The sequence below is a fragment of the Colias philodice genome, chromosome 23, assembly GCF_061535455.1.
Source record: "Colias philodice isolate Cphi_HAF_F1 chromosome 23, ilColPhil1 Martin Lab GWU primary, whole genome shotgun sequence".
Lineage (NCBI taxonomy): Eukaryota > Metazoa > Arthropoda > Insecta > Lepidoptera > Pieridae > Colias > Colias philodice.
In genome coordinates, this window is record NC_143108.1 from 3,442,387 (window position 1) to 3,455,602 (window position 13,216).

Below are 13,216 nucleotides of genomic sequence, written 5' to 3' on the forward strand. Positions count from 1 at the left end.
GTTTGTGAGGATGTATATCCTTCCTCACAAACTTTCGCATTTATAATATTATAATAGTAGCATAAGCACATAGCATAGGGATCTCGATTGTTCGAGCAGCTTTTCAGCTTTATATTATTATTTAATATATTATTAGTTAATTTTGGCATATTCTATTCTCATCTTGGCCGATATTATTATTCAGTGATTCCATACCTCACATACCGTAGATAAATAAATTATTAACAACAGTTATAAATTAAAATTGTTTTATTGATGTTATCTTTTTACAAGTCCATAAATATATAAAAGTTATTACGCAAAATACCAAATACTGGCATATGATATCTTAAATCAATAAATAATAACAATAATACTTAATAACAATATTATGTTTTCACATAAATAAATAATAAATAACTTATTAATGACTTGAATAATATTTCTATACAAGGGTTAATAATATCGACACAAAATAAATTATGATATCTGTATAATAAACACTATAATCATAGTAGGTATATAGAGAAAAGTAAGCAAAGTATGTACGCGCAACGCTGCGTACGTTTGTGCGTACGCGGAGCGAAACGCCGGGAGTTGGCCTACTTCTCTCTTTAAACTATGCTATAATATAACGTATCACTTCAAAATATCTTAACTAAGATATATAATACCGTATAGTATCCTGTCTCTATCGAGACATATAATAACTATCATTGACCGGTATGTTTGTATGTATATTTTACCCACACCTATAGACTCAATTCTGACACATATTAATTTACCTACTCTGTATAAGAGCAAGTGACAATTATGTTGATTCTATAATTAAAGCTAGTTTTTTAGATTTTTTTGTAAACTATATTTATTTTTATTTACATTTAGTTTAGATTGTTCTCAGTAGTTCTGCCATACAATATTTATTTCAACATTCTTAATTCTTATAAATTAGCTATACATAAAATATTACAGATTAAAAAAGCGTATTAACAAAAGCAGATATAAAAATAAACAATGCAGATATTTTAACTACAATAGCACTATTTGAGTCATCTTTAGCATTAGGGTCCGGATTGTAGGTAGGGTCAATAACCCGAGATCTAATTATTTCTTTGTACACCAGTGCTGATTTCCTGGGTGTGCGTGTCCGGTTCGCATCGTCGAAGTCAACTTGGTAGAGACCGAAACGCATCCTGTAAGAAAATATCAATTTATTTATTTCATTTAAGGTTCACTTACAGTTTAATACATCGAGTACATAATATTAGAATCATGTAGGAACTAAATTCACACCTCTAATAAAACTCAAAACTCAAACTCAAACATTTATTTATTCAATTAGACTTCTTAAAGAAGCACTTTTGAAACGTCATTACATATTTTAAAATTTACCACCGATTCGGAAAGCAGTATCTACGGAGAAGAACCGGCAAGAAACTCCATAGTTGCTCTTTTAAATCATGTCAGTTTTACAATTTTACAAAATACATATGTAAACAACATATAAGTATTGTAATAACATGCCAAAGAACTGTCCTGTGGTTTTTACGCGACAACCCTCCATGGGTTTTTATCGTCCATATATTCCTGAATACTGTAGTACGCTCTCTGAACTAGTACATTTTTTATATAAGTTTTAAATTTAGAACTACTAAACTCTTTAATATTATGAGGAATTCTATTGTAAAAGCGTATACCTTGACCCATAAATGAATTTTTAACTTTAGCTAATCGGAAAAATGGCATTTCAATTCTATTTCTGTTCCTTGTGCCATAACAGTGTCTATCTCCTACTCTTGTGTGTAAGTCGGCGTTTTTGTGTACATGCAAAATATTATTAAATATATACTGTGATGGTACAGTAAGGATACCAGTATTCTTAAAGAGATCTCTTAGTGAGTCCCGAGCACGTAAATTATATATAGAACGAATGGCTCTTTTCTGTAAGATAAATATAGTTTCTATATCTGCTGCCCTGCCCCATAGTAGAATTCCATAGGACATAATACTATGAAAGTAGCTGAAATAAACCAATCTAGCTGTATCTTCATCGGTGAGATGCCTTACCTTTCGGACTGCATATGCTGCTGAACTGAGCTTACCTGCAGCGGTGTTGACATGGGCTCCCCACTGTAGTTTCTCGTCCAATGTTAACCCAAGAAATACAGTCGATTCTGTAGGGTGTAATACCTCCCCGTTCAAGGTAATATTTCTGCTTAACTTTTTAACGTTTGGTAGTAAAAATTCAACACAAGTTGTTTTTTTGGCATTTAATAATAAATTATTAGCAGTAAACCAGTCGGATATGTGTAAAAGAGCACTGTTCACTTCGTCAACATTTGGGTCATGCCTATCCACATTAAATATTAATGAGGTATCATCTGCAAACAGAACTATTTCACACCTATCCTGTAAATAATAAGGTAGATCATTGATATATACCAAGAACAAGAAGGGTCCTAAAATAGATCCCTGTGGAACACCAATGTTAATTGACGCACCGCTAGAACGTTCTCCATTAACAACTACAGTTTGTATCCTATCATGCAGGTATGAGGCTATGAGGTTCTGAGCTTGTCCTTTAATCCCATAGTGATTAAGTTTACGCAATAAGGTACAATGTTCAACGCAGTCAAATGCCTTGGAGAGGTCACAAAATATCCCCAAAGCATTTTTTGAGTTTTCCCATGCCTTATATATATGTGTTAGTAGTGCAACTCCAGCATCTGTGGTTGAGCGCCCCTTTGTGAAACCAAACTGTTTGGTGTGCAGCAAATTATTAGATGCAAAGTGACTAGTCAATTGGTTTAATATTAACTTTTCGAATACCTTACTTAATGTTGGTAAAATCGAGATAGGTCTATAGTTGTTACAGTCTTCTTGATCGCCTTTCTTAAATAGAGGTATAACTTTACTAAGCTTTAATAAATTAGGAAATGTACCATAGTCACAACACTTATTAAATATAAAAGCTAAATTGTTCGCAATATTTTCTATTATATTATTAACTAAATTTACGGACATTCCCCAAAGATCACAAGTATTTTTTAAATTTAGTGTCTTAAAGGCTGTAACAATATCATTAGCAGTTACGTGTCGCAATTCAAATAATGTGCTGCACCCCGCAACATGGTCCCTCAAAAAGGTCTCTGCAAGTGCTGAAGACGAATTTAAATTATTAGTAATGCTAGCAGGGACACTACTAAAGAAATCTTCAAATGCAAGCGCAACATCAGCATTTTTGTCAATAACCATGCCATTATTAACAAGTTTTATGGTATTACTTGATAATAAGAAATATAATAAGAAATCACAACATGCATTATAGTAACTTAATATAAAAAACACAGACGTAAGAGCAAATTATTTAACACTAGCGGTCCGCCCCGGCCTCACCCGTGGTACATATTTCGCAATAAAAAGTAGCCTATGTCCTTTCTCGGGTATCAAAATATCTCCATTCCAAATTTCATGCAAATTGTTTCAGTAGTTTAGGCATGATTGAGTAACAGACAGACAGACAGAGTTACTTTCGCATTTATAATATTAGTATGGATTTAATTATATTACTTGGCAGATCATAACTATTTTTAACAAAAAATAAACAGACACACAGCCCAAACTACAGAAAACGGATCGGGCTGAAATTTGGCGTGCTGCAGGTCTCCTAACATCTACCTGGCATGTAGGCGTGTTTGGCGTGAGGAGACCTGCACGCCAAATTTCAGCCCGCTCCGTTCAGTAGTTTGGGCTGTGCGTTGATAGATCACTATGTCAGTCAGTCACCTTTGATTTTTATATACTTATTTAAGATTTCAACTTACGTGTATCCAGTAGCCCATTCAAAATTGTCCATCAGACTCCAAGCACAATAGCCTCGGATATCCACACCCGCGTCTATAGCATCTAACAAGGAATTAATATATCCTCTTAGATAAGTAACTCTGTTCTCATCAACGAGACCAGTAGTCCAGTTACCGAAACCATTTTCTGTTACGTAAACTGTCAAATTGTTGTATTTCTCTTTGAAGTGTACCAGGAGTTTGTTTAGTCCGGGTGGGTATGCCTAGAAGAGTATAAATGCAATTTAGTCTACTATTATTATGAAGAGGAAACATTAGATTAAGCTACTCAAAAACTACTGATTTTAAACAATTGCATAATGCCCAGTGCTGGGTGACAAAGGCTTTATTTTTAAGTCAACTAACAACTGCAATTATAAAGAGGAAAGATTTGACTCTTTGTTTGTATTGATATAACTCAAAAACTACTTATCCGATTACTATGATACTACATTCTTGAGTGACTACATCTTATTTTGATTTTGTCCCTATGAGTAGCTTGTTTGAAATCTGTTTATGAGCATGATAAGAGAGATCATAATTCACGAGATTTCTCTCTTAAAAATTGTATTTAGATTTTTCATAATAGCTTAATAGGGTTGAGCAATAAGGCCGCCTTTTCGTGCATATGTGCCCGTGTCTTATTATAATATATAAAGCTACACTACCACTGACTGACTGATTGACATCGGGTTTCTCGGAAACTACGGGGAAAGTTGGGGGGATTTCGACGTGGACGTGTAGAGGTGCTCCCAGTGACCACCGGAAAAATATTGACATCTCCAACACCCTGGACAAGAGAGTGGACCCCTGGAGGTGCGCAAAAACGGTGGTACCTGGAGGGGGGGTGTCTGAACAAAAAATGCTCGGAACTGGTGGCGATTACCAGGGGTGGTGGAAAAATGGCGATTTTCGCGAAAACAAGATGGCCGCCGTACTTTGCCAAAATCGCCGTTTATGAATCCTTACGTCTCAAATTTGGCACACGTGCTCTGTTCGAGCCGGCCAATCGATCGGTGCCCCGTTCGAGTGGCTCCGGGCCCCAGTTTCCAACTTCCATACAACGTAAAATCCAACCGCCCGCGGAAACGGTGCGAGTTGAGTGGGGGGTCCCGGAACTAAGAATGATCACCACCCTGGGACGCTACCAGGGAGCCGTAGTGGGACGCTCGATTTTGGAATTTTTCCATTTTTGGCGCAAACATAAAAACGTAAATTTAGACGAGGTGGCGCAACGGAGAAATACACCAATGATGCATTCATACTTGCCCAGATCCCAGGATATCCAGAAAAATACGAAATCTTAAACTTTCCCTCATCTCGCGAAGACGGTCAACGGCCCGCGCAAACGGTAGCAGCTACATCTGGGGTGCTCAAACTAAACTTGTAGTAGACCTCGAGCAATTACCACAGATAGTGAAAAAAATTCAAAATGGCGGAAAAAATGGCCGCCGCCATACAAATGCTAAAATGGCCGTCGCTGGTCCGATCGAGCTGAAACTTGGCACAGGGGCTTTAATCGAGCCTCACATTACGTTGGAATACTCATCATCGAGTTTCCATCGCCGGTTTCCGAGTTTCATACAACGCGAAATTCGACGGCTCTCCGAAACGGCGCCAGATAGGTGGGGGGTGTAGAACTAAAAAATGATCAGGAAGATGGGGCGCTACCAGGGCAATGGAGAAATTTCAAATTGGACGCAATTTTTTTTTCAAAAATGGCCAATTTTTCAAAGCAAGATGGTGGCGCCGGTTACTTTATGATCGGTCTGAAAATTGATTTCTGTTCTCTAATCGGCCAGATTTACAAAACTGCATACTCAGAATTTCTCTCCGACCCTCGGTTTCCATTTTCCATACATCACGAAATTCAACGGCTCTCTAAACCGGTGGCAGGTAGGTCGGGGTCGCCGAAGTAAAAAATGCTTCAAAACCTGGTCCGCTTCCAGGCATATAAAAATTTTTGGTAAGAAGCGAAATTTTTTTTTTCGAAAATTTTGTATGGAAATTTCCATAGTAGGAAGGGTAATTGAATAGCAACGGCAAAAGACGGCGCCGCGGGCTGCTTGCTGCCCGCGCACCACGCAACCTCGAAGGTCAACAGCCTCCCGGAGTAGAAAATATTTATTAACTTTTGAACTACCGCACGAGCCAAGCGAGCGAAGCGAGCGAATCACGGCAGCGGCTGGCGTAAATATTCAAATAGGTAGCGAGGAGCGAAGCGACGAGCGAGTTAGGTTAACTTTTGAACTACCGCACTAGCCAAGCGAGCGAAGCGAGCAAGTCACGTCAGCAGCCGGCGTAAATATTCAAAGAAGAAGCGAGGAGCGAAGCGACGAGCGAGTTAGGTTAACTTTTGAACTACTGCACTAGCCAAGCGAGCGAAGCGAGCAAGTCACGTCAGCGGCCGGCGTAAATATACAAAGAAGTAGCGAGGAGCGAAGCGACGAGCCAGTTAGGTTAATTTTTGAACTACCGCACTAGCCAAGCGAGCGAAGCGAGCAAGTCACGTCAGCGGCCGGCGTAAATACTCAAAGAAGTAGCGAGGAGCGAAGCGACGAGCGAGTTAGGTTACTTTTGAACTACCGCACTAGCCAAGCGAGCGAAGCGAGCAAGTCACGTCAGCGGCCGGCGTAAATATTCAAATAGGTAGCGAGGAGCGAAGCGACGAGCGTGTTAAGTAAACTCTTGAACAGTTTATTATGAAAAGTCACTGCCCGCTATCGATTAGACACCTCAAATTCGGGGATCACATTTCAAGAATTTAACCAATATTTGAATAAGTAATTTATAAACAGTTTCGACTGACTGTAGAATCGCTGTTAGCAGATGTAACAAATGGACAGGAAATTCAAATGCATTTTCAAATGACTGAAGATTTCTGCCCTGGGATGAGCCGCGAGCTGCTTGCAGCTCGCGCACCACGCACCCTCGAAGGTAGACAGCCCCCCGGAATAGAAAATATTTGAATGGGAAATTTATAAGCACTTGCGATTGACTGTGGAATCGCTGTTAGCAGATATTAACAAATTGACGGGGAATTTTTATGCATTTTCAACTGACTGAAGATTTCTGCCCTGGGATGCTTCGCGGGCTGCTTGCAGCCCGCGCACCATGCACCCTCGAAGGTGGGCAGCCTCCCGAAGTGGAAAATACTTGAATGGAGAATTTATAAGCATTACCGACTGACTGTAGAATCGCTGTTAGCAGATGTAACAAATGGACAGGAAATTCGAATGCATTTTCAAATGACTGCCCTATTGCTTCAACCCAGAGGCAAAAGAGGCTCGCGGGCTGCTTGCAGCCCGCGCACCACGCACCCTCGAAGGTCGACAGCATTTCAAAATAGAAAATATTTGAATTGGGAATTTATAAGCACTTCCGATTGACTGTGGAATCGCAGTTAGCAGAAAATTATAAATGGACTTGGAATTATAACACATATTCTAATGACTGCCCTATTGCTTCAACCCAGGGGCAAAAGGGGCTCGCGGGCTGCTTGCAGCCCGCGCACAACGCACCAGCTAGTTATTGTATAAAATTATAGTCTAAGTTTGTTTGCCCTGGTATGTATGTACAATAAAGCATAAATAAATAAATAGCTATCTGACAGTGAAAGTCTTATCATATTTCTAATCGTTATTACATCTAATCAGAATTCATTATCTACAAGATTATGCTACTTTTATATAATCGAACCGGTTTGGACTAACACTCGATTAACGTAGCTAAGGTAACGGCACCAGTGGTGGACAAGCATCCAGTAATGGACAAAATAAATATTAAATTTAAATATTAAGACCAAAATTAACGTTATATAATTTGGCAATACTTAAAATAAAAGTTTGGTTCATAAGCTATCAAAATACGACACTTCATCTTATTCGGCCAAAACAATAGAAGATGGCAGAACGTTATGTTTAGTTGCTGCGACTCGTTTCGAAGAAATCCGTTTTTACTAAGGAAATCCTTAAGGAAGTGAGGACACAATTTTGGTTATAAGAATTTTTGTATAAATGTTAGCAAAATTTGATATTACTTTTATTTATAGTAGTTAATTGTATGAAATATTACACGATTTAGTATCATGATAGGTTATGTTGTTTAAATAAAATTCTTCAGTGTCCATAACTGGATTTAATTCTATGGATATATCCATTTATGGACATATGTCGAAAAAAAACTTTTTTTAATGGTATTAATTACATGCCCTTTTCTGTATTGTCTTTTCATTCTGATTAATAATATACCTATCACGACCATTTCAAACAAAGGGTTCCAATATTGTACAACAATTGTCCATGACTGGATTTGCTTTGGTTCCTATAATGGACATTGACATTTTTTTGTTAAAATTACACTAATGGGTCCAACAACATAATATCTATCTACCCATGAAGAATATATTTTAGAACAATGGGTCATTATGTGCTGTGCGACTCGTTCTCGGCTTCATTCTCTATCACTGCGTAGAGAAGTCGCATACTTATGCGTATTGTAACGCATCTATCATAGAGAGTTCTCTGATGAACTGTTTGGATCGCTGTCTGCTGCTAAATTCCACCACCATATAGCACACACGCTTAATTTCATCCACACCATCTTGACAACAGTTTAAAAAAAGCTTTTTGCCTCGTGCTACAATTTGGAATCCATATCGATGGACCGATCAGATTAAGGCTGTTGGCGGATTCAGATTGGCGATTCACTTCACGAGTGTAGCGGAATGCCAGGAAACAGAGAGATATGGCGGAATATCGTGAAGCGGGTAACATCTACCCCCCCCAAACCTCATGTTGACCACGTTCGCTCTGACGAGAGTGATATGACGAAGAAGAAGAAGTCCCAAAATGGATGGAATGGCAGTACTTTTTTTAGTTATATTTTTCATCCCTGACTTATTGAGAAAAAAAACCCATATTGGTGTTTCTTAACGGACATAACTAGTATTTAACGATGCATTTGTTCAATTTTTGCCTAGAAAATGGAAATTAAGACTGTATTAAATATTATAACTATGCAAAATAATTAATAAGTACTATTTTTTATAAATACATCCCCGATTTATTATATTCCAATCATCATTTTCAAGATTCTATTGATAACTATAAGTCTTCTCCAAGTGTAAATAACTGGAGAAAAAACATTAGGTACAGTCCATAAATGGGTGTTCATAACTGGATGTTGTCCAAAACTGGGTGTCCATCATTAGATTTTCACTGTCCAACACTGGTGCAAAAAAGTGGTTTTTTAATTTATAAATAACTTCATTATTTATGCATTGTAATCTTTTTTCTAACATTGGTTACGTTAAATTAACCCATTGACCACCGAGCGGCCCGATCGGGCCGAGACACAATAGATTTTCTATTGTGTCTGTGATCCGAGGACTGACGGACTAACATTGAACTAAAGGTATAACTTAACAATATCCAATAAAGTTAAAAAACCTACGAGAAATATGCAAAAAACTTCAATTTTTTCCTTAATCTGTACAAGACTGGTGCCGTTACGTTACGATAGTATTAAAAAGAAACAAGTTTCAAAAGCAATTGGTCATTGTAGATAATATACGATTATTTTTTATCACTGGTTTTATGTGCTGCAAATTACAAAAAAGTCGACGCGGATATTATTCTTATTTTTATCATTTTTTTTTACTTTTGAATTTTATGAATACTCATATCAAAGATCGTGAGGCGAGATTAGAACCCGCTTTCTTCGACTTATCATATCGTAGAAGAAATTAGATTGCTGAGGTGGGATCACGGACGGATGTTCTTTTCTACTTTGTATATACAATTTATAAATATCTGAAAAATCTTACATAACAGAATTCATATTTAACAAACATTAATAATTCTGCTAACAAAATAACTAGTTAAAACCTTACTTACAAAAAGCCAAGTGCCTCCTTGCATCCAAGAGGGGTCAGGATACGTGCCAAGGTAAGCATCATCTTGATGGGAAGGAACTTCGAAAGTTCCATTAAGAGAATCATTCCTGTAGACGAATTTACTCGTATAATGGTTTAACGCAAGGAAATCAGAAGTTCCCCTAATATAGTCGATTTGTTCTTGCGTGAATGGGCGGAGACGAGACTCTGAAAGCCCTTGGTTCGCACTAGCCTGGGCAACTCTGTCAATCAGTCGTTGAGGATAATTGCCGGTTGCGGAGAAAATTGGATCCATGTATTGGCCCACCTGAAAGGATATTTAGATTTTAAGTTCAGACAAATGTTACTTGATGAGCTCTCTTAACCATTTGATGCGTTGGGCGAGTAGAGGCAATCATGATAGTGTAGAGGGCCTAAATGTCTAAGGTCAGCCGTTATTGTTTATGTTTATTCATAATCGCCGTAATGGTGGCAAACATCGACGATTTGTTGGACCAAAGCTGTCCATTGTGAAGAGGGCCCATCATATAAATATTATGTCAAATCAGGATACGATCGACTTGGTACCATGTTATGACGCCATTTGACACATTAGAAGATATTCATACTTATTTTGATCATCAACAAAATATTGTTCCAGTAAAATTGTGATTTATTATACTTACATAGAAAGCTCTGTAATCTTCCATAGCCTCATAGCTGGATTGAGAATCATCACTTGGCATGGACATATCCGAACTTATAACTATAGCAACTTGACCACCTTGAAATGCGAACTCGTTCTTATAAATATGGTACGCTCTTGCATGAGCCAAGAGAATATGACGACCACATTCATAAAACGCGATGCCTGGCGACCGTATCCTTGGCGCATGGTTCCCTCGACTATATCCGTGATTGCAATGAATGTATGGTTCATTTATAGTCAACCAATGCTTCACTCTGTCTCCGAAATTACGGTACAATACTCGAGCATAATCTCCAAACCAATCGACAATATTTTCTGTCAACCAACCGCCTTGTTCGTTCAAATTCTGTGGCAGTTCCCAGTGGTAAATGGTCACAAATGGGGTGATACCATTTGCAAGGAGTTCGTTGATTAAATTGTTGTAATATGCCACTCCTTCTGGGTTTACGTAGTCATGTCGACCGAAGGGCAGAATTCGGGGCCAAGAAATGGAGAATCTGTAGATGGACACGCCAAGTTCTTTGAGCATTTCTACGTCTCGTTTGTAAAGGTGGTACGAGTTGGCGGCTATATCGCCAGTTGATCGGTCTGCGATATGGCCGGGGTCTGTTCTGACGAGGTGGTCCCACATGGACCATCCTTTACCTAAAATTTTTGGTAAGTATATGGTTATAATGGTCTATGGGCTCTAATTTATGAAATATCTGAAAAAATGCGCTTCTCAGTTCAGTAATAACATTTTAACAATTTGTTCAGAGACTGTGACAAATTATGTAAACGAAGTAACTAGTACTTAAGTTTACCTTACTTCAAAAGTATTTAACAGTTGGTATATCTAGGACTTCAGTTGGTTCAATAAAAAAAAGATAAAGTATACGTTAAGACTATATAGCTTGAAGAAGACATGGCTTATTAATTGATACTTCAAAGTTTAAATTTCAGTGTTTTATAAATAAAAAAAACTTGAGAAAAATAATTGATAGTTATAAAAAGCCAAATTGAGAATTTATGAATTGAAATAATAATTACCTCCTTCATTCCAACCACCTTCTATTTGATATGAAGACGTAGCAGCTCCAAACATGAAGTTGGCGGGGAAACTTCTCAAGTTTCTTTGCGTATTATTCCGGGATTCCTCATTATTCAATCTGACCGCTGAGATGCCATATATTATACTGAAATTAGATACACATATAACAAATTAGAAAAGCTGTTTAAGTATGGAAAGGCTAAATTATGTTATATATCTGGTGGTGTATGATGAAATCAGTAAAGAAATTGATTTAACACTAATGCTATTGGAAAAATATTTATTAATGTAAACATTAAAGAGATTATTATCACAGTGTGTTACATATTTAAATGTATTTTTTTTAATTACTAAAGGGTCCATTATAAGGGATGCAGTTTATGATGAAAGAAAAAATAATTAAATGTTAATTTAAAAACCAATTTCACTGAACATATGTAAAATTGTTTTTTCGACGTTCCTCAATAATGATGTAATAAAAAAATCCACGTACCTTAATAACACAATTACTTCTTTGAGCGCAAGCATTTTGTGCTAAATTTTCTGTGTTCAAAAATCAAATGTATCTCAAAATCGGAAAATAAGTAATATATTAAGGTTCTTTATCTTTGATCCATCACTATAAAGATTACTGGAATTGTTATCGAGTGACCATAAAAAGGCTAAATATAAAATATTTAATTCTGCACCTTTGGAGATAATACTGATAACGAAGAGATTTAATTCTTCAATATTAATTATGTAGTACCTTATTAATTTTGTATGTGTTAAATATAATGCAATGTCACTTCTTTCTAGTGCTTGAAACATTTGGAATGAGGTAAATTTTGGTGAAACTTTTGTAGGCGGGTGAGAGCAAAGAATATCTAATTTAGATTTGATAAAAACTGAGTATCGATGTCTGTTAAGATCAAGCTGATTTAGCTGTACGTTATATCGTTAAAAACATCTACACAAGGAAGGAAGGAAAAATTCCCCGTAGTTCCTTAAGTATCGACCGTACAAAAAAATATAATACAACATAATTTAAATGTAATTTTATGTAGAATATTTTCCTAGAAATAACAGCTGTGAAGCTATATGTGCAGGTTTTAGAATTAAGAGCAAAAATAAGGGTCCTTTGAACCTCCCCTCCCTTGAGGCCTTTCGATATTATAATCTTCTGCACATGTCAAGGAATCACTGTATAGTGATTTTTAAATCTACACGAATTATTTCCGCTATATAATGGCCCATTTTCGGCTTAATTTTCTCGGGCTTATACCTCACATACCGTAGATAAATAAATTAACAACAGTTATGAAATAAAATTGTTTTATTGATGTTATCTTCATATTGTTATAATAATTGCGCAAAATGCAAAATATTGGCATAATATGATATCTTAAATCAATGACACGTTAATAACAATATTATGTTTACGCCATACACAAATTATAAATAACTTATTACCGACTTGAATAATATTTTGTATACAAGGGTTAATAATATCGACACAAAATAAATAATAATATCTGTATAATAAACACTATAATCATAGTATATAGAGAAAAGTAAGTTATCTTCGAACAAATTTACATCGCGCCGTTTGTGCTACGTACTACGTTGAAACGTACGTTTGTGCGTACATCGAGCGAAACGCCGGGAGTTGACCTACTTCTCTCTTTATACTATGCTATTATATAATGTGACTTCCATAATTCTATAAATATTTTTTATACAGAGCTACAGAGAGATAACATTTATAAAATATAATCTTTACGTATTCTTTTAAATATTTT

The 13,216-nt window shown here is 36.6% G+C and overlaps 1 protein-coding gene across 1 annotated transcript; it reads right to left on the reverse strand.

Annotated features, from left to right (window-relative positions):
- Window positions 1-756: 756 nt before the first annotated feature.
- LOC149477966 (myrosinase 1-like) lies at window positions 757-12,270 on the reverse strand. Its single transcript, XM_089709976.1, has 6 exons — window positions 12,184-12,270; window positions 11,435-11,580; window positions 10,383-11,050; window positions 9,719-10,024; window positions 3,804-4,045; window positions 757-1,172 (listed from the first exon to the last, which is right to left on the reverse strand). The coding sequence occupies exons 1-6, from the start codon at window positions 12,243-12,245 to the stop codon at window positions 953-955; spliced, it is 1,644 nt and encodes a 547-aa protein (XP_089566102.1). The 5' UTR covers window positions 12,246-12,270; the 3' UTR covers window positions 757-952.
- Window positions 12,271-13,216: the final 946 nt, after the last annotated feature.

Bases quoted from the DNA above. Each gene is read 5' to 3' on its own strand.
- LOC149477966 (XM_089709976.1), bottom strand. From the start codon at position 12,245: ATGTTTCAAGCACTAGAAAGAAGTGACATTGCATTATATTTAACACAT. The intron at 4,046-9,718 runs GTAAGTAAGGTT...ATACTCTTCTAG, and splicing joins AAGGAGGCACTTGGCTTTTT to GCATACCCACCCGGACTAAA. The intron at 1,173-3,803 runs GTAAGTTGAAAT...ATTTTCTTACAG, and splicing joins GAATGGGCTACTGGATACAC to GATGCGTTTCGGTCTCTACC.